The sequence below is a fragment of the Coturnix japonica genome, chromosome 36 (genome assembly GCF_054131305.1).
Source record: "Coturnix japonica strain WE chromosome 36, WE-NBRP24, whole genome shotgun sequence".
NCBI lineage: Eukaryota > Metazoa > Chordata > Aves > Galliformes > Phasianidae > Coturnix > Coturnix japonica.
In genome coordinates, this window is record NC_140698.1 from 3,696,887 (window position 1) to 3,721,202 (window position 24,316).

Consider the following 24,316-nt stretch of genomic DNA (forward strand, 5'->3'; position numbering starts at 1 on the left):
AGTCTCAGCTGTTAAACGCACACGCTTCCCAGCTCGAGCAAAGAACAACAGTACGATTGCACCGCGTGTTTCCATGCGGCGCTACCTACGTGACCGTGGAGAAGACATGAGGAAGTGGCATGATCAGCCCACGTCTGCACTACGAGCACGGGTGAAAGAACTACTAGACATACCAACCACCAGTGGAGTTGCTCCAGTCATCACAGGTAACTAATAGAGGGGCCCTGCCCTCAGTCAGGGGAGGGAAAGGGATAATAGAGTTTATTGGACTGTGTGGATTCGATGGCCTGGCACATCAGAACCACAGGAATATAAGGCGTTGGTGGATACCGGTGCACAGTGCACCCTAATGCCCTCCAGTCATGAAGGGACAGAATCAATCCATATTTCTGGAGTGACTGGGGGCTCTCAAGAATTGACTGTGCTGGAGGCTGAAATAAGCCTCACTGGCAAAGACTGGCAAAAACATCCTATTGTGACTGGCCCAGGGGCTCCATGTATACTGGGTATTGATTACCTCAGAAGGGGGCATTTCAAGGATCCTAAGGGGTATCGATGGGCCTTTGGGATAGCTGCTGTAGACATGGACAACATTAAGCAGCTGTCTGTTTTGCCTGGCCTGTCAGAGGACCCATCTGTTGTGGGGCTGCTACGAGTAAAAGAGCAGCAGGTACCGATTGCTACAAAGACAGTGCACAGACGGCAGTATCGCACCAACAGGGATTCCTTGCTCCCCATTCATGATTTGATTCGCCAGTTGGAGAATCAGGGAGTGATCAGTAAAACTCACTCACCTTTTAACAGTCCCATATGGCCAGTGCGTAAAGCCAGTGGAGAATGGAAGCTGACAGTAGACTACCGTGGCCTGAATGAGGTCACACCCCCATTGAGCGCTGCTGTGCCGGACATGTTGGAACTCCAGTACGAGCTGGAGTCAAAAGCAGCCAAATGGTATGCCACCATTGACATTGCCAATGCCTTCTTTTCTATTCCTTTGGCCGCAGAATGCAAGCCACAGTTTGCCTTCACCTGGAGGGGCATTCAGTATACTTGGAACCGTTTGCCCCAGGGGTGGAAACACAGCCCAACCATTTGCCATGGGTTGGTCCAAACTGTACTGGAACAGGGTGGTGCTCCTGAACACCTGCAGTACATTGATGACATTGTTGTGTGGGGCGATACAGCAGAAGAAGTTTTCACAAAAGGAGAGCAGATAATCCGGATTCTTCTACAAGCTGGCTTTGCTATTAAGCGAAGCAAAGTACAAGGACCTGTTCAGGAAATTCAGTTCTTAGGTATAAAGTGGCAGGATGGACGTCGTCACATCCCAGCAGATGTGATCGACAAAATCACTGCCATGTCTCCACCAACTAGCAAGAAAGAGATCTTTCCTGGGTGCAGTAGGCTTTTGGAGGATGCACATTCCAAACTACAGCCTCATTGTAAGCCCCCTTTATCAGGCGACGCGGAAGAAGAATGATTTTGCATGGGGCCCTGAGCAGCAGCAGGCTTTTGAACAGATTAAACAAGAGATAGCCTGTGCTGTAGCCCTGGGGCCAGTACGGACTGGACAGGATGTAAAGAACATCCTCTACACTGCTGCTGGAGAGAAAGGCCCCACTTGGAGTTTGTGGCAAAGAGCCTCAGGAGAGACCCGAGGCCGACCCCTGGGATTCTGGAGTCGATCATATAAGGGGTCTGAAGAGTGCTACACTCCAACTGAGAAGGAGATCTTAGCCGCGTATGAGGGGGTTCGGGCTGCTTCTGAAGTAGTCGGGACTGAAACACAGCTCCTTTTGGCACCTCGACTGCCAGTGCTGAACTGGATGTTCAAAGGACAGGTTCCCTCCACCCATCATGCTACCGATGTCACCTGGAGCAAGTGGATTACGCTGATTACACAGCGAGCGCGAATGGGAAACCTCAATCGTCCAGGAATCCTAGAGGTAATCATGGACTGGCCTGAAGATAAAAAGTTTGGAACATCACCAGCAGAAGAGGTATCACGTGCTAAAGAGGCCCCACCATACAACGAATTACCAGAAAATGAAAAGAAATATGCCCTATTCACTGACGGATCATGTCGCATTGTAGGGAAGCATCGCAAATGGAAAGCTGCTGTGTGGAGCCCCACACGACAGGTTGCAGAGGCCACTGAAGGTAAGGGAGAATCAAGTCAGTTTGCAGAGGTAAAAGCTGTCCAGCTGGCCTTAGATGTTGCGGAACGGGAGAGGTGGCCAATGCTGTATCTTTATACTGACTCATGGATGGTGGCAAATGCCTTATGGGGTTGGTTACAGCGGTGGGAACAAAATAACTGGCAACGGAGGGGAAAATCTGTTTGGGCCGCTGAACTATGGAAGGACATTGCTTCCCGAACAAAGAATATGGTTGTAAAGGTGCGTCATGTGGATGCACATGTGCCCAAAAGTCGGGCTACTGAAGAACAACAAAACAACCATCAGGTAGATAAAGCTGCTAGAATTGAGGTGGCTCAAATCAACTTGGATTGGCAGAATAAGGGCGAATTATTTCTAGCTCGATGGGCTCATGAGACCTCAGGCCATCAAGGAAGAGACGCAACATATAAGTGGGCCAGAGACCGAGGGGTGGACTTAACCATGGACGCTATTGCGCAGATTATTCATGATTGTGAAACATGTGCCATAATTAAACAAGCCAGAAGGATGAAACCACTCTGGGAGGAAGGGCGATGGCAAAAGTATAAATATGGGGAGGCGTGGCAGGTTGATTATATCACCTTGCCACGATCTCGCAGTGGTAAGTGTTATGTACTCACTATGGTAGAGGCAACCACTGGGTGGCTTGAAACATACGCAGTACCCCATGCTACTGCTCGAAACACCATATTAGGTCTTGAGAAACAAGTCCTGTGGCGACATGACACCTCAGAAAGAACTGAGTCTCATAATGGGACACATTTCAAAAATTCCCGTAATAAATACTTGGGCCAAAGTTCACGGCATTGAGTGGATTTATCATATCCCCTACCATGCACCAGCTTCTGGTAAAATTAAAAGATACAATGGGGTGTTGAAAACTATGTTGAAAGCAATGGGTGGTGGAACATTTAAGCACTGGGAGAAGAATCTGGCAGAAGCCACTTGGTTGGTGAATACTAGAGGATCTGCCAATCGTAATGGTCCTAGTCAATCTAGCCCCCTACACACTGTAGAAGGAGATAAGGTCCCTGTTGTACATGTAAAGAACATGTTGGGAAAAGCTGTTTGGGTCCTTCCAGCTTCAGGAAAGGGCAAACCTATCCGTGGAACTGTCTTTGCCCAGGGACCTGGGTGCACTTGGTGGGTAATGCAGAAGGATGGGGATGTTCAATGTGTGCCACAAGGGAATTTGATGCTGGGGGAGTGCAGTCAATAATGTTATGTATTTATATATATATGTTTGCATGTGTAGTGTATTTTAGTTATTATAGTTGTACATTTAGTTATGTTACATGTAATTCTACTGTTTAGCTATCATAATTTTACATAAGTGTATATATATGTATATATATATTTACCATGATGTAATAATGTAGAATAAGGGGTGGAATGTCATGGTTTTGTAATTTTGTAATTTTGCTATCAGTATTCCACATCATAACATCATGTCAAGTATGGATACTTCTGTTGAATGTGCAGTCCACAGAAGAAGACTACATATCCCAGAGAACAACAGGGTTAATGATAAGTCACGGGACCAGGACGCTGTATAATCTCGTTCCCAGGCTGGAGTGCCCTCCTTCTTCTCTCGAACTTCTCGGAGAGTGGGAAGCGTTCCAGCCATGTCGCTTAGAGTTCACAGTAGGCCTCTCGGTTTTCGGAGACTCTCTCTCTCTGTTTCGTTCAATTTGTTAGTCTCAATTATATTATATTGTGTTATCTTGTATTTCGGTATCATATTTAGTAAAATAAGTTTTTCCTCCTTAGATTGTCGCTGTTTTATCCCACTCCCTTTTTCCCCATCCATTCCGGGCCCTGGGAGGGGGGCCCACGGGGTGGCTTCCCCTGTCACGGGCATAGGTAAATCTAAGTAACCCGTGACACTGATGTGGGTCAGATCTATGGGGCAGGAGCTGCTGTGGTGCTGATTGGGATCAGATCTATGGGGCAGGAGCAGCTGTGTGGCTGATGTGGGTCAGATCTATGGGGCAGGAGCTGCTGTGGTGCTGATGTTGTTCTGATCTATGAGACAGGAGCTGCTGTGGGGCAGATGTGGGCCAGATTTTTAGAGCAGAAGGCTCTGTGGGGCAGATGTGGGTCAGATCGATGGGGCAGAAGATGCTGTGGGGCTGATGGGCGTCAGATCTATGGGGCAGAAGATACTGTGGGGCTCATGTTGGTCAGATCTATGGGGCAGGAGCTGCTGTGGGGCACATGTGGGTCAGATCTATGGGGCAGGAGTAGCTGTGGGGCAGATGTGGGTCAGATCTACGGGGCAGAAGGCTCTGTGGGGCAGATGTGGGTCAGATCTTTGGGGCCGGAGCTGCTGTGTGTCTGATGTGGGTCAGATCTATGTGGAGAATGTTTATGCAGAATGGCTTCATGAGAAAGGACATGAAGAGATTCCACTAGTTAAATTGTAAAAGAATGAACGTGATTAAAGACAAAGACGGTCTATCCTAGGGCCGATCACGGGCTAAGCAGCTATGGAGAAATCAGGATGTGAAAAGACAGGGTATGTAGCTAAAGACGAAATATTTATCTAGAGGCAAGGACGGCCTGAGGGAAAAGCAAGATGTGTAGCAAGACGTAGACAGAGCTGCAAAGTAAAAGTATCCATAAGACTAACCACAAAGGTCAGATGAAGTAACGTGTAACCCACCAATCCTGAGCTTAACTTTTGCAATATGCATGAACTTATTACTGATTGTATAAATGAGATGCTGTAACACCTAATAAACAAGACTTGTTGACCATGATAGCATGAGACTTGTCTCCCGCGGTTACTTCCAACAAATGGTGACCCTCGACGTGATAAGGAAAAAGGGGCTGCCACGAGCGAAGAACTGCGTTGGGTTTGGGTCCCGCAGCTAGACGGACGACGAAAGAGCTAAACTTGGAGCTCCGTGTCTCAAGTGACCACAGAGGTGTGCTCGAGCGATACGTGCTGCCGAAGCCTGGAGGGCTGCAACGGTACCGACGTGAGTAAATATGGACAGGCAAGCAGCATATAATTTATTTACCGCTTTTCTTAGGCGGAGACAGTTTAACGGGATAGACTTGGAAAAGGAATTCCCTAAGTTATTAGTGTATGGGTATGCTAAAGGGTTATTTCAGAATCCGCATTTAGTGCATGATCTTGCTGAGTGGCGTAAATTTGGAGATGCAATTTTTCAGGGAATGATAGATGGGGAGAAAATGGCTAAAAAATGTGGGAAGTGGTGGCGTGTGGTTTATAATGATTTGCTGCAATCACCCACATGGAAGTGCTGGATCAGCCTGGGGGAGTGTGCCAGGATGGGGGGGGGCTCCCATAGGGCCCAACGCAGCCCCCTGCCCTCGCCTGTCACTAAAAATGTTATTTTTATTAATAGTAATGGTAGCAATAATGAGGAGAGAAGAGCTGCAGCTGTGCAGGGGAGGAATAAGAATTATAATGAATGGTCAGATTGCCCGGTGCCCCCTGCAGTGTCCACCGTAAAGTTGCTGCCGGCCGCCGAGCCTGCGTTGCCGGTGGCTGTGGAGCCGAGTGCCCCGTCTCCGTCTCCCAGCACGTCCGTATCAGACGAGCCGCCTGCATCAACCATGGCGCTACAGCCGGACCCCTCAACCCCCGTTTGCAATGAGCCGCTCCCTGGGGCACAGAGTGACCTGGCGGAGGCCGTCACGAGGGAGCAGGGGGGGGCTTGGGCTGCGCTGGCGCGGGCTTGTTTAGAGGCGGGAGACGGTGAGGCGTTGGAAGCGCTGCAACAGGCGGTGCTGTCAGTGGGGTATTCGCCTGATCCTGCAGGCGGGACACAGGCTGCTATCAGTGCTTTAGATTGGAAGTTGTTCTCACTATTTCGGTCTACGGTCAGTCAGTTTGGAGTAAAAAGTGAGCCAGCGAGACAGATACTGGATTATATCTGGAGTACTCAGGTTTTGTTGCCATCTGATCGTCGGGCTATAGCTAGGTTGATTTTTTCGCAGCACGAACAACTGCTATTTAATGCTTATTGGGAAGAGACGTGCCAACAGAGCGCTGTGATAGTTAGGCAGCCCGGAGATCCCTTGTATAACGTAACCATTGAAGAACTTTTAGGGGTGGGTCCTTTCATCCGGACAGAGGCCCAGGCTTTATTAGGACCAGTTAAATGTAGGGAGTCAATGTATCTGGCCAGGCAGGCTATGGATAAGATCAAGGCACCAGGTGGGCTGCCGTCTTATATGGGAATCCGGCAGGGAAGAAATGAAGATTTTGGAGTGTTTCTAGATAAGGTAGCCGGAGCCATAGAGAAGGCTGGAGTACCAGAGTACATGAGGGAAATAATGCTAAAACATTGTGCACTTCAGAATTGTAATGCTACAGCTCGTGGCATTCTAAGTACTTTGAGGAGTAACTGGACAATAGAGGAGGCGTTAGACAGATTATCGAGCGTGCCCACGGGGGCTCAGGCTTTCATAGTGGAGGCTATTAAAGAGCTAGGGGCAGGATTAAAGGCACAGGCTGAGGCTTCTCAGAATCAAGTGTTAGCAGCCCTTGCACACCTCCAAGCTGCAGTCGCAACAAGCCCACGCTCGCAGAACAGCTCCCGCATGAAATGTTTCCGTTTTGAAAAAACTGGCCACATCCGTCACGAGTGCCAAGCCACTGGGATTTGGCGCAGCAAGTGTCAATCCAACACCCACAACGCTGCTGTATGCTATAGGAAGTCGGGAAACATGAGAAGCAGCGCACGAAAGAACAGCGGCCGCGCTCTGACACAAGCAGCCGTTCCCAGCCAGCGGCCGCCTGCCCCACCGCACACGTCGCTCTCTGCGTTGTCAGCCTCTACGGCCCCCACCCCAAAAATGAGATGCTGTAACACCTAATAAATGAGACTTGTTGACCATGATAGCATGAGACTTGTCTCCCGCGGTTACTTCCAACAAAGCTGTGTTACAGAAAGGCAGAATTTCTATACGTCCTTATCAAACTAGTTTTTTCTTCTTTTAGTTTGACTCCTGACTTTAACTTTGAAATCAGACAAAGACCTTACAGTAGCAGACATATCTGATGAAGAATTCACCATTTGTTTACTGTTACAGCATGAAATGATTTGTAAAATGAGTACAGAGCAGGTGAAGAACATCTACCATGTGAAATCAAGGATCATCCATTCCTGCCCTAAACACACAGTTATTCACCGAAAAAATTCTCCCTCTACATATCCAAAAGCTGATTTTAACAGTGTCATGGTTTAATAATTTTGTAATTTTGCTATCAGTATTCCACATCATAACATCATATAAAGCATGAATAATTTTACTGAATCTGCAACTTACAGAAGAAGACTACATCTCCCAGAGAGCAACACGATAGGTCACGGGACCTGGACTCTATATTAACTTGGTCGCAGAACAGACTGACGTCTTTCGAGTTCTGGCGTTCAGGGCAGTGTGTGGGAGCCTTCAGCCGTTCGCCTAGATTCACAGTAGGCCTCTCGGTTACGGGACTCATTCTCTCTCCTATTTTGCATCATTCATTAGCTCAATTTTCAATTATATTGTATTATATTGTGTTATCCTGTATTTCGATATAGTATTTAGTAAAAGAGTGTGCCTCCTTAGATCGTTGCCGCTGTTTTCTTTTCCTAATTAATTTTTTTCCTTTCGGCCTAGGGCCCCTCCGGGGCCCACGGCCCCTGTCACGGGCGCAGGTGGATTTTTAGTTCAAACCGTGACAGATTTTGGTGGAGAATGCGGGCAAATTGAGTTGCTGTTTTTTCTGTGTTTTCTTCTGTTGCTCTTTTAGCTTTTAACAGAGCTACGAGTTTTTTTCCCTGTTAAGGAGCTATCTCGTGTTTGCGATTCTGCACCTGCGAGCTTGACCTTGAAAGTCCAGGCGGACTGCCAATACTCCGGTATATTTTATAAACACTGCTGAGCTTTGTTTTCTTTTACTTTTTTCTCTCTATTGGAGGAAAAAAAAAAAAAATGTTTTCTCTACTGAATTTGTTTTACCAGGGACTGTGTGCCATTGGTTCCTTTTTTGAGACGCTCCGAACATATTGGGCCATGTTTAAGCTAGCCACTTTTTCTTATGGAGCTATACAATTGTATAATGGATTGAAAGCATGGTTAGCAATGCTCACTTCGTATCTGCATACAGCTCCAGAGGGAGCAACTAATGCAACTAATTATACAGAAATGGTGATTTTTAAGCGTGCTCCTCTTTCTTTCTATGAATCCTTTATGCAGTTTTTGAATGATCAGTGGGCCATTCCTTTAAACAGAGGCTGGCTCTGATCACTTTGGGGAAAAAAACAAAGCACTTTCATGGGCATAAGTAGATCTATTGAGTGACTGACTCAGATAAATCTTCCCTTAAGAAACTGGGGAAGAAGTTACATAAAGGCTAATGCGTTTAACTACTCCAGTTTCGCTGGCTATCACACATGCACACAGACACACACAAATGAACACTCTCTTCCATCCCCATCCATTTTATGGATCAGTCTTTTACATGATACCTGAGAACACAAACGTTGCTTTCCAGAAGACGTCCATCTGCAGCAGCACAATGAAGTCTAAGCTTTGTAACAGAACACAAAAAATCTTCTCTGTCAAACCTTAGAGAACTTATCCACAACTCACCCTCAACCCATTACAAAAAGCTTCAGGTACAATCCATGCCCACAGGGAAAGATCCTTTGGTTTCTTTCTCTTGCAAATATGCACTCAATTGATAAGTTCCTGGATGGCAAACATTATATGGAGAGGTTATGGCCCTACCTTCTCCCAGGTACACTGCCCTCAGTTTGATTATTTCCCACAACCTGCTGCATCTTGGATCGTTCGATGTGTTCCACATAGGTCTGGATCATCTGAGAAGAGGAAAAAATACGTGAGGCAAACAGAATAAAACAAAAGACTCCATTGGACTCCATGATCATTATGGGTCCCTTCCAACTTGGGATATTCTGTGATTTCTGTTTTTTGAATATTGTTTTCCAGCATTTACTTCCAATTACTTAAAATTTCTTTTAAAAAGTGCTATCTGCTGTTCAGACAGAACCTCCCGTGTTCCGGTTTGCACCCTCTGATTCTTGTTCTGGCACTGGGCACCACTGAAAAGAGCATGGCTTCATCCTCCTTGCACCCTCCCTTCAGATAATGTTGATGCTCTCAAGTTTCTGAAGCTCTAGTCACTGTCAGGATGAAAAACCCAATTCTCTGATGTGGTTTTATGGGTAAGCTAAGAGTTTGTTTATTTGGAAGGAATCAGGCAACAGCTTACCTCTGTGTGACGCTGATGTAAAGCATTATACTCTTTCTTCATTTCTGATTCACGCTCCTCCAGCCGTGAAACTGCCAAGAAAAGATTCCATCCATCAGCTAACATACAGATCTAGACATGCTCCATGCAAGAGAAGCAATGAAACCTGCACTACACTAGTGTGGATATGTCGCACCCTGTAGATTGCTCTGATTTTTATACCAAAGAAAGGGACAGCCACAGATTTCAGGCTTTCCACAAACTACATTAAAACAAACAAGAAAAAACAGCACATGAAGAATATCTGCAAGTATATGCTCATGGAAAGCAAACTACATAATTGTATCTGGTGCACAGCTTTGCTTACTCTGATCTGCATAGTTTTTGGTCTTCAGCTCCAACTGTCGAGTCTGAAATTCAAGGTGTTCCACTTGGATTTGTAGCTCTTTCTTCTGCTGTTCCAGTGCATCTTCAAACTCTATGAACTTCTGTACAGGGAAAAACCAGAGAAGGAAGCAGGGATGAGGAACAGACCTAAACGTATTTGACTTTTCCTCTTCTCTCCTCCTATACTATGTGTGCGTATATATACATATATATATATGTACACACACAAAAAAAGCAAGAGATAAGAATTTCTATGTGCTTTAAGTTAAAACAGCATTTACTCAAGCTAGAAATACTTATCTTCTAAAATAAAGTAAAAGATGTACTTTGTGTATCATTAAGATATAATCTGCTGGCCAATGCAAGTTATGTAAACCAACACGGTTCCATCATCTTCAACAACACCTTTATCATGCTAGGCTGAATTTGGATTCCTGTTAGTTTTATGTCAGAAAAGCCAAATTCTGTGTCTACGGTCACGCATTTAGAAGTGCCTACGTCAGAAATCTCCTTCAGACATCAAAAAGTTCCCACTATTAATGATGTTGCATCTAAATTTTGCAGGAAACATACAAGCCTTGTGGAAAACCAACCCACAACCGTCACACCTCACAGTCTCCTTTGCAATCCACTTCCCACATCTCAGACCAGAGGTTTTTTCAGGCACACATCAGAGAAGGGGTAGAGAGTTACATGGTAAAAACCAGAGCAACTTTGACAGGTGATTCTATAAGGATGGCACATTCAGCTCCAGAGCTGCTAAGAAAAACTTGAGTCTTACTTTTTCAGTTCTGTAAGTTGAGTTATGCCTCAATTGGTGCAGAATGGAAGCAGTGAGTGATGAGACCTCACAGCAAGAAAATCCCGGCCAGTCTTCTCTGGGCATCAGTAAAAAAGAAAAAGTTCTAACCAAGACAGCCACACTGAGCAACAGGCCTAAAGAAGCCATTTCACTTGGTTTGGACTGGTTGAAGCTATGCTAAGAAAAGCAGTATTTCCCTCTGCCCCCTCTCAGGGTTTGCTGGAAGCACTCCATGCTAATGCTCTGTTGACAAACTTCCAATTACAGCCCAGCGCTAAATCCCTCTACCTTCTCACTTGCTTGGCTTTCACTCTTGTGCAGCTCTCCTGGCACAAGGTGCCCATCTCTTCCCAGCTCCCCACCCAGGCGTGTGCCACCCAGCCAGGCAGGAATTGTGCTTGGAGTAGCAATAAACTTTAACTGACTCTAAGGAAAACATTCACAGAACTCTCAACAGTAAAACAGGAAGCAAAAGAAAGCAGGAGACCAATTTTATTCCCACTATGTAGGTCAACTTTAATAGGATTCCTGGATTTGCTACCATTGCTTTGGTTTAGTTTAGTGAAACCGATTGGAAGATTAAACATTCCACACTAAGGCTCTTCTTAGTCCTGTCTGTCTTGCAGCCTCAAAGTACTCAAACAAACTGCAAACTAGCAATGAGCCAACCACGTGGAGAAGAAACAGAGACAGCAGCATTAAAAATTAATGCCACTCTAAGTGTTCTCAGGGAAGAAGAGCATCTCAGGTGAGTGCACTGCAGCAATATCCTGCTCCATCTCCTACAGAGATCGAACACCAGCTCTGGGCACAGGGACCCAACGGCTCCTCACTCTGTCTGGCTCCAAAACGCTTCTTGGCTGTTCCTCCATCAGAATCTCCCAGCCAGTGTCTCCCCCTGCATCAGAAAGTCAAGACAAGCAAATAAAGTGGGTGCCGTGGGAGTGGCCACCCAGCAAGCATGGGGACATGGAGGCACTGTTCTCTAAGGAACTGAGAGAGACCTGAAATCCAGCTGCCCCGGTCCTTATGGGTGACTTCAACATTGCAGATGTTAACTGACAGTAACACACAGCTATCTATTTTCCACACATATGTTTACAAACTGCACCAGAACAGAAGGAAGGGATGCCATGGAGCCTGGACAGGCTCAAGAAGTGAGGCCTCAGGAACAGGTAATTCAAATGATGTTGAAGGGAAAATCTTCCTTTCTTTTCTACCCCACTACAATGAAATCAATGGGTGAACTGGAAGAACAAAGAGCCCACTCCCACTTGTCCTGGGAGAGCAAAGCCGAGCACAGCATTACTATTTTTTCCAATCCCTTCATACTTGCTTTCAAAGGATAATTTTCCAGCAGTTATAGGAGCCAGATATATTTTAAACAGTTAGTAATGATGGAACATGACGCTGCTGTACACATACAAATTAGTCTTGCTGGAGCCTCTCTCTGGATTTCAAGCAGGATCGCTGGTCTCTAACATCTCAGGATAAGGTTACAACCAGCACCATGGTTCACACGCTCATCGTTAAATGGAAAACAACGAGCACAAAATCATCTCAAGTGAAAGAACGAGTATTCCTCTGCAAAGCAGCGGTACACTGGAGATGGCTGAGCTTCCTGCATTACTGGCTTTCAGAGGAAGAAAATGACTAAAAATAGTAGCATGCGGTCAGAAACCATCATATCATATTAACAATAAATCAGGCAGAGTGAGCTAGATGTGCATATATGCAGAAATCTTATTATAAGGTCTTAATCTGGGCTGGCTGGCAGCACGTATTACATGCTGACGGGAACAGCAGCAGCTCAGCCGTCACCTTACCCTGCGGCTGGGCAGAGAGCAGCGCTGGGATGCACTGCCCGGGAGAACAGGGAGGATGCACAGCTGGATGCACAGCTGGATGCACAGCTGGACGCACAGCTGGATGCACAGCTGGACGCACAGCTGGACGCACAGCTGCCTGTGAGGAGGGGGCTGTCTGCAGGGCAGGAAGGACTCACACCGCATTCCACTCCCCACCTGCAGGAAGGCTGTCAGCCAGGGAGCCAATGCAGGCTGTGCAGCCTCCAACTCACAATTTGGGGCAGTAATTAACTGGCAATTCGGGAAGTTACGTTGACAGTATTCTGTCTTAGGAGGCCAAGACAAAGAAATAGGGCAGAACCCACTGGTGGCAGGACGCAGTACTGCCTGGTGGGCAGATGCTTTGAGCTACACCCCACGCTCAAATCTTTGCTATCCTCCCCAAAGAGAAACACTCCTCTGAAGGAACACCTCCACCTGCACAGGAGCACACAGCCTCAGTGAAATAACATCCCCTTGACAACTGCAGCCCTTAAGGGCTTTTGCTTCTCTTGCTAATTTCAAGGATTCACAAGCACATCTTTTATGTGTTAGCTACTTTATAGTTGTAGATTGGTCTTCAAATGCTTCTGTGAAATCAAATGCTGTTATTTTGGCATATATCAATAAAACCATCTCCTGGATTCCTATTCCAAGGGATCTGAGCCTTTTTTTGAAGAATGAGATGCTCTGCCCTTTAAATGCTCTCCATGAAGCAGGCCTGGTGCTATGGCAGAGCCAGGGCAGGCAGATGGGCTCTTCCCAGCCCTGACACAGCTCTGCCCCCGCACACCATGGATCACTGTAGAGGAGCACAAAGGGAGCACAGGCAGCTAACAGAGCTCTTCAAGGCAGCCTTGTGGTAAGTGGGGCTGACAGGGCAGGAGGTGCTACTCGAGTGCAGCAGATGAGACCGGACTGGGAGATGCCACTCATGAAGAGAATCAAAACATCACACAGGAGGAACGAAGCGATGCTGATGGTCAGAGAGGAGCTGGGACTGGGCAAGGGCATGCAAACATCGTGACTGCAATGAGAAGACTTGAGAGAAGGGAGCTGAGCACAAAGCAAAGATGAGCCCCAGGTCAGCTGCAACACAGTGTGAGGAGACAGACAGACGTGCTGCCATCTCCAGCCAACAGGATGTCACACAGGTGAACACGCAGGGTGATCACACCAGATAAATCCTACCATTGTCATTTTGAACAGTGCAACACTCCAATTCATGCTGAAGCCTTCCAGGAAAGCCACCTGCTATTGCAGCCCCACACGCCCAGGGATCAAACCAGGCACAGCCAAGTGTCACCCAAACCAGCTGCACACAGATCCCTCCATGGGGCACTCCAACCTGACCCTCCTCCAGCAGGCAGCGAGCAGAGCTCGGCTCGTGCCACCAACACAATGGAGACCAAAGGCAGGACTGGTTTCTATTAATACTTCAAAGGCACAGATATCTCATGGAGGCAGAAGTTACTTGGAGTAAAAGTCAATGCTGGCACAAGAACAAACCAGTAAAAACAGGCTGCAAGTTAAAAAAAAAAAAAGAAAGTGGAATTCAGGAGGAGGTCACTTTTAGAAGAGCAGACGCAAGAGGTTTAAGTAATGGCTTTAAGACAAAGCCTGATACATTTATGAAGCAGCTTCTGTAATGCAACTGTTTGCAGTGCTGAGGAATGGGCTGCTGAGTCAGCAGGTCCCTCCCAGTTCTGTGCTCCTACAAGTGGGTGCCATCCTAACACCCGCTACAGAGCAGGAAGAAAATTCCTATGCAAGGTCCTATGCATAAGCTGCAGATGTCACTAAATAGTGGGAGCTGCTGGCTCCCTGGAGTGTAGGGAGGCCTTGCAGTGAGAGCTTGACGAGTTAGTGGGATGTGCATTAGGCTCCACATGAGGATTAACAAGGGAAGTGCTGTACTCTGCACTGGGACAGGGCAGCCCCAGCTCTGTGCAATGACAGGAGCGGCACAACAGAGGTGCTATAAAGGAAGGGAAGAAGATCGCTCACCTGGAGCAGAAGATCTCGGATTCACATGGGAAAGCTGCACCAAGGGGGGATCTCCAGAAAGAGACCCTTGCCAGCAGCAGTCAGCCCCTAAATGGGCTCTAGGAGAGGTGCAGCCATTACCCTGCGCTCACACAATGCAAAGCAGGTGGAAGAACACGGCAATACTGAAAAGCTGACGCTGTTCCACAGCTTCAGTGTTTTGGAGGTCAAGGAAAAGAAATGTGACATTCTGAGCCCTGCAATCACAGACTGACTGCACTGCTTCATTTCAAGGGACTTCTGACTTCAGTGCTCTTGTCCGGGTGCTTCTGCTGCCCTATTTTAGAGCAAGTGGAAAATATTGAGTCACTCTGCAGTCAAAGTGTCCAGAAAAGCTTCGCTTTTGGCTGAGAGTATTTTGAAAGATACTGAATGCAACCATCCTGGGGTAATGAGTGGCAGAACATGGAGACAGAAACCTCTGCTTCAGAGGAAGGGAAATGAAGGCTGTGCAAGCTGCCCCAATGGAGCAGGACATGGCTGGGTGCACGCTTATGTAAAACAAGATCTGGTGGTTCTGCAGTAGCGGGAACAGGAGGATACGACACAACTTTTATGCCAGAGAATAACATCCACTGCTGGTTTCAGTTCACTTAACATCAATAAACTAACGATGTAATCAGACACCCATGACATGATATTGCAATACAGGAACAAATTACTTTGTGATCACCGACTCCCAGCTCCCCAGCATTGCTGCAGCTGTTGAAATGATCATTGATACACGCAAAGAACTCAACAGCAAGGGATTGAACATCGCTCCTGGAGGTGGAACCCCCACTGAAGGTGGGGCTGGAAGCTGCAGACCTAGGACAGGCAAAGCACACAGCGCCAAGTGCTGCTCAGGGACGGAGATGGGCTTCCCCTGCTACCGAAGTGCAAGGCATGCTCTGGTGGGGGGTGCATTTCTCTGCTTACAATGAGCTGATGAACAGCAGAATTCTCTGTAGCATAAGAGATTTTCACTTCCATAACACGTAATCCACTGCACAGGAAGAGGCACACAGGAAACTGCTGCAGGTAATGGTGTGCTTTGGTCACACACAAAGGGAATGACAGCTGTATCTCACACACGTGAGCTGATAGCAGAGGCTACACAGGGGGCAAAACCCATTTGTTCTCATAGAAGCACATTATCTATTCCTTTCTGCTAACAAGGCCCTATGCAGATACTTTTTTGCCCATTCAGCTCAGATGCGCCTGAGGATGACAGAGTGCTTTTACATCTGCCAACAGCACCGTGCTGTGGGTCCGAGCGTCCCTGCAGGACGTAAATGTTGTCACCACATCTGCTTCCAGGAGCAGGCACAGCAGGAAGCAGCACCCCCTGTACCTGGTAAACTGAGAGCAGAAAGATACGAGTCCAAAGATGCAGGATCCATCCATGGGGCTGTTCCACCCCACGCCCCGAGCCCCACTCCTCCCCAGCAGCAGCACATTTCCAAGTATTTAATTCTCAGAAGCTACAAAATACCGGCTTGTGGAATGAAGTCCCACACTTGGAATTGCTTTTCAATCCCTCCCTGCCTTCATATGAATTTGAAAAGATCAGCTGTAAGTTTTATTAACACATACTTAAAACTTAAGGCTACAACCCAAATTGACCAGCATTAGTACAGGGCGATAAATGTCCTGGGCTCACGTCCTCACCATCCAGCACCCAGAGCACCTCCATTGAAATACTGCACGGCGCTTTACTCTGGAGTCATGAAGGGATTTCATTTACCACATCTAAGCAAATCAAAACCCGACTCTGAGCAAGACTCCTGGGACGGAAAAAACCCTCTACTCTCCCAGTGTTAAAACACAGCCAATACAGACGCATACATTCCTTTCCCAGCAGCTTTGCAAAGACATGCTGATGACACGGCAGCATTACACTTCTAGCGGTACAAATGTGTCCGGCACGTCGCAGACCAGCCCTGCTGGAGGCCGGAGCCGCCCGGCTGCGCCTATGGCCAGAAAGATGCCGGTGGTGTCGGCGGACTCGAGCGCTCAGTGCGGAGCAGCGCGCTCAGCTCGGCTCCTTTGTCCCCGCATGAGGCGCTGTGCCCCGATGCCGCCCGCTCCCAGCACCTGCCGCAGCCCCGGGGATCCGGGACCCGCAGTGCCCGGGGAAAGGCCGCTGAGATCAGACAGGGAACCATCTCCAGGGCAGGGGAAGTACAGGGAAGACATCAACCATCTGAGGGCCGCGTTTAAACCCGAAACCGGCAGGAATCCTCCAGTCATCCCCGTGCAGCCGGTGTTCGAGCTCGGGGCAGCGCAGCAACGCGGAGCCATTCCCAGCTATTCCCAGCCATTCCCAGCTATTCCCAGCCATTCCCAGCCATTCCCCTTCCCCTCCGCACGGGCTGCGCGGAGCGGATGGAGCGGGGCCGGGAGCGCGGCCTGCGATGCGGGTACCGCCGCAGCACATCACATCACATCGTATCACATCATCACATCGCATCGCATCATATCATCGCATCACATTGCATCACATCCCCGGCCCTTGGCGCCGCGCACAAGATGGATGCCAGGCCCCGTTGGCGCTGGGCCGCTCTCACTCACCTCCTCGGCCTGTTTGCGCAGCACCTTCTCCCACTCGTACTGTGTGAGCAGCTGCTCATTGTCCTCCTGCAGCAGCTCCAGCTCCACCTCGTGCTCCTGGTTATCGGTCAGCACCGAGTCCAGGTTCTCCAGCACCGTCACCACCAGCGGCATCAGCTACTTCACCACCTCCTCGTTGTAGCAGTGGATGAGCCGCTCGAACTCGCGGTAGATGCTGTTGGCCAGGCCCGACACCCGCTCCGACATCACCGACCCCGAGCAATAGTCGTTGCCCGGGTACCCCCCCACGCCGCCATCATCCAGCTGGATCTCCAGCATCGTGCCAGCCCCACAGCGATGCGCTGCGCCCCGCGTCGATCCGCTCCGTTCCGTTCCGATCCGCTCCGTTCCAATCCGCCGCTGCCGAGCCCCACCGCGCTCCGCCCGCCAACGGGACCCAATGAGCCGCGCGGCGCCGCCCCGACACCGAGATGCGGCGCTGAGCGGACGGAGCTGCAGCCGGGCGGGGTGGGGCGGAGCTGCGGCATCCCCGTGTGCGCCGCGCGGGCCGCGCTGCCGCCGTGTGCATGTATGGAGCCGCCAAGGGGCGGGGGGGGGGGAATCACAGAACGATGCGGGGCCGGAACGAGCCGAGCTGGAGAGCGGCAGGGGAACACCGGGAACACACAACATAACACAACACAACATCACAACACAACAGCACAATACAGCCCGACCCCCAGCCCCGCACACACCACCCGATCCCGGCGGCGGGGAGCCGAGTCCCGTGAGCTCCGGCAGCGCGGGCCGATATAGGAGCGATATTTCTGGATGGGAGGAGTCAGGAGCTATAAGCTCATTTTGCAGCTCAATTAGTGATGCCCCAAATGCCTCCAGACCTGAACGTCTCTGCCCAGAGCCTGTGAAAACCAGGGCACTCCTGTGCGCCTGCATGTAACAGTAGTTTCAATGTAGGTAATGATCCTTCAAGGTGAAGTGCCTGCGGGTTCTGCAGCAAAAGGGTTTGATGGCCCCATTGAGGCGGGGATGGATCCAGAGAGAAAAACAGGGAAAACTGGCTGCCTGCCGTCCCCTTGGTCACCCCCATAGGACCCCACTGAGCTCCAGGCCCTTCTCAGCTCCATTGCTCCTCTCTGGACACACTCCAGGGTCTCAGAGTCCCTAATGCTCCGAAAAAACAATAAAGGAAGTTGTCCAAGGAGAGGTGAAAAGAACCTCATCGCTTATTCACTGCAGGGAAACATCTTCAGTTTGGGGGGTAAACGGAAGAGAAACGGCTGCATAAAATGACAGCTTACAGACAGGAGGAGGCTGTCAGGTGTCACGGTGTTATTAAAGGCCACAAGAGCACGAAGGGAAGGAGTGCAAGAGTGGGATTAGGGCAGGGGAGCTCCTGAGGGCTGCCAGCAGATCTGCAGCCTGCGTTCGATCTGTGTGAAACCCACATGGCACAGTTTGACTTCAGCACATTGGCACATCCTGAGCACAATGGAGTTATTGGTGCGAGGGCAGTGCCTGGGGGATCCCAGCTATTCCGTGCTGTGTAACAGCAGCAGAAAACAGCTGCAGAGAAACCTCAGAGTGCTCTGTGAGATCTCAGCTGCAGCTTATCTTGGGCTGTGGAGTCTGAGCACAGGGACAGCAGAAATCCATCTCCTGTCCTGCACTGAGCTGGGCCCAGCAGGGCAGGCAAACCAGGGCCTGATCTTTGGGAAGGCTCCTGACGTGGATGTGAGTTAGAGCTCAAAGATGAGTGTGATTCCACAATCATTATTGTCATCCTACAGACTCCACGTTACACAAAGCGGAAGGCACTTAAACCTGCCCTAAAAGCATCATTGCAGTGGGAATATCATATCTCACCCGTGATTCACGGCCTTAAGCCCTGCAAACACTCCATTCTATGTGATGTCATTATACCTAGCTATATTGCTAGCATGCTGTAGATTCGGTGCACGACGACTTTAAAAAGACACATTTAAGGCTTGTCTCACAGAAAGGAAGAAGTGACCATGAAATATTATTATTTCATCTGAGATGTACTTAGTTATGGAATGGAGCACTGATGAATCACGAGGCAGCTCTGCTCCGAGCATCGTGCAGAGGAGCTCATGGGCTTCTCTGGGACTGCAAACCTCCCTCTGAGGAATCTTAACTGCAAGAAACCTGGCCTGAAGGTTTGGTCCCCATTCCCAGTGTTGTGACAAGAGTCACCTCAGTTCTCTGTTACTTTACTTCAGATAACCCCACTGGGTGACCCTTGTGTTGGTCTCTTACAATTGGATCTAGGAGGTGCTGGCTGCCTGTGTTTATGATGAAAGAGCAGCAGTGATGTTGGTCTGTGTGAGGTCACAGTCATTGCTGGGTTGGGAGGGTTTGGCCCCCAGCTGTCGAGCAGAGCTGGTGCTCTGGTGAGCGTGCTGCACACAGACACTGAGCTGTGAGCGTTCCTTGTTGGAGATCATCCTTTGGGAGCCCACTGCAGGCACCGCTGCGGCGTGTGTGTGAGCTGGGCACAGCCCGGACTGACCAGGCCAATAAGGTGAGCTGGATTTGGTGCTGGGCGGCTGCTGGAAGGAGTCTGAGCAGAACAGCTGGGCTGGGGAGGAGCTCCCAGCTCAATGGAGGCCCTTCCGAGTGGCTGTTTGCAGGGGAAATTGATTCCTTGTGAGATTCTGTCACACGTTTTGGTGAGGATGATGAACTGCCATTACTGCCCTGTGTGATGCTGCAGTGCAATGGAAAGCACAGCAGTGATAATGGGGTATCAAAGTCCTGGGCTGCAGCAGGTGAGGATAAGCCCGAGTGCAGCAGCTGTGGGCACAGAAAGGAAGGAAAAAACTGCTGACCATTGGAAGGGCTCAGGCAGGCAGTGATCTCCAGTCAGACACCCTCACCTGCACTGCCAACCTTTCAGTGATGTCTGGGAGGGGTTTGCATGTGCCTGAGCTGCCCTGGGTTGGCCCTGCCATCCCACCAGGTGCTCAATCTCTGCTTCAAGCCGTGACAGAGCATCACTGCTACAGCCCTGCAGAACTGCTGCTGGTCCCCAGCCTTTGTTTTAGACATTAGAAGGGAAGGAGAGCACAGACTTCATGGAGTGCAACTTGTGCTTTATTGACCCCCGGATCCAGCACATTTTTAACAGAACCCCCTGAAGTCCTGGTGAGATCCAGGTGCTGAGCTGGGCCGTGGGCTGTGCAGTGACATCACAAGCACAGTGAGCTCACAAGCGCTGCCTGGGGCCGCGGCTGCCACCAGTGAGTGCCAGAGTTGTGAGTGCTGCGCAGAGTGTGGACACGCTGTGTCAGCCCTCGTCCCGGCTGGCAGTGACGGTGGTGGTGGCTGCTGGTGCTACCTGCTCTCACTGACGGCGTTGCCCAGCCATTGCACTGGTGTGTTAGCTGGAAGGGAGGAGAACTGCAGCTGTGCCCGGGTAAGCCAGAACTGGAGGTTTCTCAAACGTGTGAGTGGTAGCACTGAATCCACTGCAGCTGCAGCAAGGGTAGATGATGGAGTCCTTCTCATGGCAGGAACACAAAATGTATGCTGCAAGGTATATAACTGCTGGTGGGATGAAGAACAGCACTTGCTGGGGAAGTCATGGCACTTAGACACACATTGGTTCCAGAGCTGGCACAGTTCTTGCAACCAGCTGCTTCCAAGGCATTGCCCTCCTCGAGAGCCCAAACTGCATCAAAAGAAAGCTGGGAAAATGCTTATTCCTCATGATTCTTCCCTTGTAGGCACTTCCTGTAGGGTTCCGGTCCGAGAGGACTCTTTGGGGATCCAAGCAGTTCGAGCACAACCGTCTCTTTGCAAGAGCAGGGAATTCCTCTGGAGATAACCCAGACGGGCTCTAAGAATTTGACCATGTCTCAGCAAAGAGGGGACTGCTACTTCTACTTCTACTCCACCTGCACTAAGGTACGGTTGACTTTCTTCTGCCTGGGTTTTCTTCCATTTCCTCATGTTGAAGAGAAAGGGGTGGAGCAGGGGAGACCTGCTGGTGATGTTACCCTCATAGCGCTGCTAACAGCCTGGGCTAATGGCATGGACACGTTTCAGGCTGTGCTCTTATTTTCCTGTGGTTTCCTTGTGCTTGCAGGGAGACAGCTGCCCCTTCCGCCACTGTGAAGCGGCTCTGGGGAGCGAACGAGTCTGCAGACTGTGGATGGAGGGCGGCTGCTTGAGGAGTAACTGCAAGTTCCGTCACATGAGGATTGATGTGAGTGTTTGCCTAAAGATGTGCTTTCCAGCTTAGTCTACAACACCACTTTTCATGGCTGTGGTTGGGCTGAATGCACTTCTGCAGGCTGGATATGTTTGCTGTGAAAATCTTACTGGTTTCTGTTTCTAGAGGGGACTGGGAGGAGGTAAAGAAGGCAGAGAATTCAGTGCCTTAGGTATATCACAGCGGGAGATGTTTGCATTAGGAGCCAAAAGCATTTTCTCCCCAGATGCAAAAAGCTCGCATTGCTCAGCCTCCTAAAGCTGCTGGAGCTGGGTGGTAGGAGAGAGTGGCACTGCCCTCCTGCCAGCAGGGCTCAGTTGTGCCCTATCAGGCCTTCTCCATCCTGGATTTCTCCAGAGCAGTTCATTCTGGCTGCTTGGAGTAGTGAAAGGAGGGGCAGGAAATGAGGGTACAGAGCTAAGTCTCCACACAATGGTTTCTGATGGCTGTTGGAGCGCGGCATCTCCCTGCAGACCTGATGTGCCTGTTTCCATGGCCCTTCCTTTCCTTCTCTCTGCAGAAGCAGCGCAGTTTGATTCCCTGCTTCTGGGAGAACCAGCCCGGAGGCTGCCAGAAACCACACTGCGCCTTTCGCCACCTGAAGGAACGCGGTGGGAACAGACCGACTGCGCTACTGAGCCACAGTGAGTGTCCGATGGCGTGAAGCATGAAAGGCTCAATTCTGAATGTCAGTTCTGAGCGGGTGCAGGATGCATGTCACCATTCATTGGGGAGGCAGGGGAGAGTCGTGATAGTGAAATATCCGTCTGTGCTTTGGCTGTCAGAGCAGCGCTGGGCTTTTTCTGGAGTGAGGAAGATGCACTGCAGGTCTGTGCTGACTGCACAGCATTTGGGCAGCGGAAGGCAAATGTAACAAACAGTGCTTGAAAATGTGAAGCTTGTGGTTGACTGTGCTCAAACCTGCCCCCAAAGAGACGCTCATCAATCATTCCTTGTTTCTTTTCTGCCAGAACTTGACACCAGTGGCCTTCCTCCAAAGAGCGGCCTTGCAAAAAGTCTGGGGAACCAGACAGAGGTTGACAAGGCACCAGAGAGAGGTACAGATACTCAACAGGCTCCTGGGTTTGATGCACTGTTTTTCTACTGAGATCTGACTGTTCTTTCCCGGGACTCTTTGCAGTTGACATCCCAGTTTCCTCCCATGGCCCAGCTGGACTAAAACGCAAACGGTCGGAGGAGGAGAAGGGAAAAGCAGGGGAATCACCCTGCAAGAAAAGAGTTAAAGGTGAGCACGAGGAGCTTGTTACGGTGCCTCAGAAAAGCAGTGCTGTCATTTTGCATTGCTCTCTGTCAGACTTTTCCTTGCCCTGGATTATTACTGAGTGCAGCTATTGGGTTTCTTTGTTCCTTTGTATGCGTTGTTGGTACACAGAGATGACCGTGTGCAAAACATGGCTGAGAATCCCGGACAGGGCAATGCAATTCCACTGGCCAAATGTATTTAACTTTGTGGAAGGGTGGTGGGACTGATAAGAGAACTTGATCTCTCTTGAGGCGCAGCAAGACAGTACCAGCTCTCTCTTCCTTTTACTTTAGGTGGGCGCAGGGTCTCTGTGAGGCCCATTGATTGGAAAAACACCTTCCCCCCAACGCGGAGACAGAAACGAAAAGCAGCAGAAATTCATCCATCTGCTGCTGAGGACGCGGATGAGCCCCCAGCTAAAAAACTACCAATGGTAAGAGCAGTGGCAAAAGCAGTAGTGGATATGAAAGGTTTACATTGCCCTTGAAGAAAAGGAAGAAATTCCAAGTGTTCTACAGCTCTTCTGTTTCCCTTGAAGGCAGCAGATGTCTCACAAGGTACTTGTGGAAACTCTGACCTGTGCTTCATACTCTGTCTTGTTTCTTCCTAGGAGACTCTTGCTTCAGTCCCGCCCGAATACACCGTGCTCAGCACCGAAGTCATAAAGCTTCCAAGCAGGTGATGACCACAACTTGTTCTTCCTTAATGCCCTTTTCCCATCAGACAGAAGTTCTTTCACACTGGGGGAAAATGGGGTGTTTGAGATGTGTCATGGCATAATGAAACAAAGGAAGAGGTCATCTGAGATCATTGAAACTGCTTTGTCAAAACCTCTGCTGAGTTCATGGGGAAAAGTACCTCAGCCAGCAAGCAGGATTTTGCAGAGGAAGATTTCTTGACATGTTTACAGACAAAGCATTGAGGGTGGCAATGTGTTTCTGCTACAAAGCCCAGCCCCTGATTGCCAGACTCAAACTGCTCTACTTGAACAGATGTAAAAGGCACCTGCCGGTTTCCTTAACTCCAAAGGCAGCCGCAGGTTACCCCTATGTGGGTGTGAGGGGCGGGAGGGTCAACTACAGACCTCAGAGCTGAAAGCACATCTCAGAAATGTCACGTAGATTGTTCTTTTCCTTCCCACAAGTCTGGAGCTGCTCCCAGGAAGCCACACAGACCCCATGGCACAGCCAGAGGAATCCAACACTACATCATGTTCCTCACAAGGGGCAGAAAATTAGCAGCTGAGCTGCACAGGGGCGGGGGAAGCAGCCATCACTGAAGACAACAACCTTGAGGAGCTTCTGATGGAGCTCACAGAAGAACTGGAAGGAGAAACTGATGTGACGTTGAGGATGTGGATGAGCTCCTTCTGGACCTGTCCGACATGACGGCTTAACACCATCGCCTGATTGGACAGTTTAAAACAACAACAATTAAAACCAGCCCTGTTCCTCTCCAGCCCTGCTCCTTTTTGTTGTTACTCTGTGGGTATTTCTGAGACTCTGCACAGAGTCTTAAAGCCGAGTCAAAGCAGTGACAATCAGCACTGACTGCATCCTGTTCTGATTTCCTTGTGGCTCTGAGTTCAGGTCCTGCACCCGCCGCCAGCTCTGGGTGCTGCTTCAGCATCGAGGGCACAAAGCTCCTCTCTGGGCACAGAACGGCGTCCATCCAGGGCTGAAACTTCCTCCTTCCTTCACCCTCAGCAAAACTCTGCCTTGGGCCCAATGGGAGCTCTGCTGTTCTGATTCCTTGGGCAACCC

General features: G+C 49.5%; 1 protein-coding gene and 1 long non-coding RNA gene across 3 annotated transcripts; both read left to right on the forward strand.

Annotated features, from left to right (window-relative positions):
• The first annotated feature begins 19,404 nt into the window (after window positions 1–19,404).
• LOC146755130 (uncharacterized) lies at window positions 19,405–21,392 on the forward strand. Of its 2 annotated transcripts, none has more exons than XR_014938422.1 (3): window positions 19,405–19,597; window positions 20,802–20,982; window positions 21,164–21,392. It is a non-coding gene; the product is annotated as an uncharacterized LOC146755130 (long non-coding RNA). The 2 variants fall into 2 exon arrangements; XR_014938421.1 differs by lacking the exon at window positions 19,405–19,597 and adding an exon at window positions 20,344–20,491.
• A 552-nt stretch (window positions 21,393–21,944) lies between these two features.
• On the forward strand, window positions 21,945–23,998 carry LOC146755131 (zinc finger CCCH domain-containing protein 11A-like). The gene is made up of 5 exons (XM_085526378.1): window positions 21,945–21,949; window positions 22,399–22,535; window positions 22,847–22,986; window positions 23,164–23,231; window positions 23,698–23,998. The coding sequence occupies exons 1-5, from the start codon at window positions 21,945–21,947 to the stop codon at window positions 23,789–23,791; spliced, it is 444 nt and encodes a 147-aa protein (XP_085382504.1). The 3' UTR covers window positions 23,792–23,998.
• Window positions 23,999–24,316: the final 318 nt, after the last annotated feature.

Bases quoted from the DNA above. Each gene is read 5' to 3' on its own strand.
- LOC146755131 (XM_085526378.1), top strand. The intron at 22,536-22,846 runs GTGAGCACGAGG...CTTTTACTTTAG, and splicing joins CTGCAAGAAAAGAGTTAAAG to GTGGGCGCAGGGTCTCTGTG. The intron at 23,232-23,697 runs GTGATGACCACA...CCTTCCCACAAG, and splicing joins GTCATAAAGCTTCCAAGCAG to TCTGGAGCTGCTCCCAGGAA.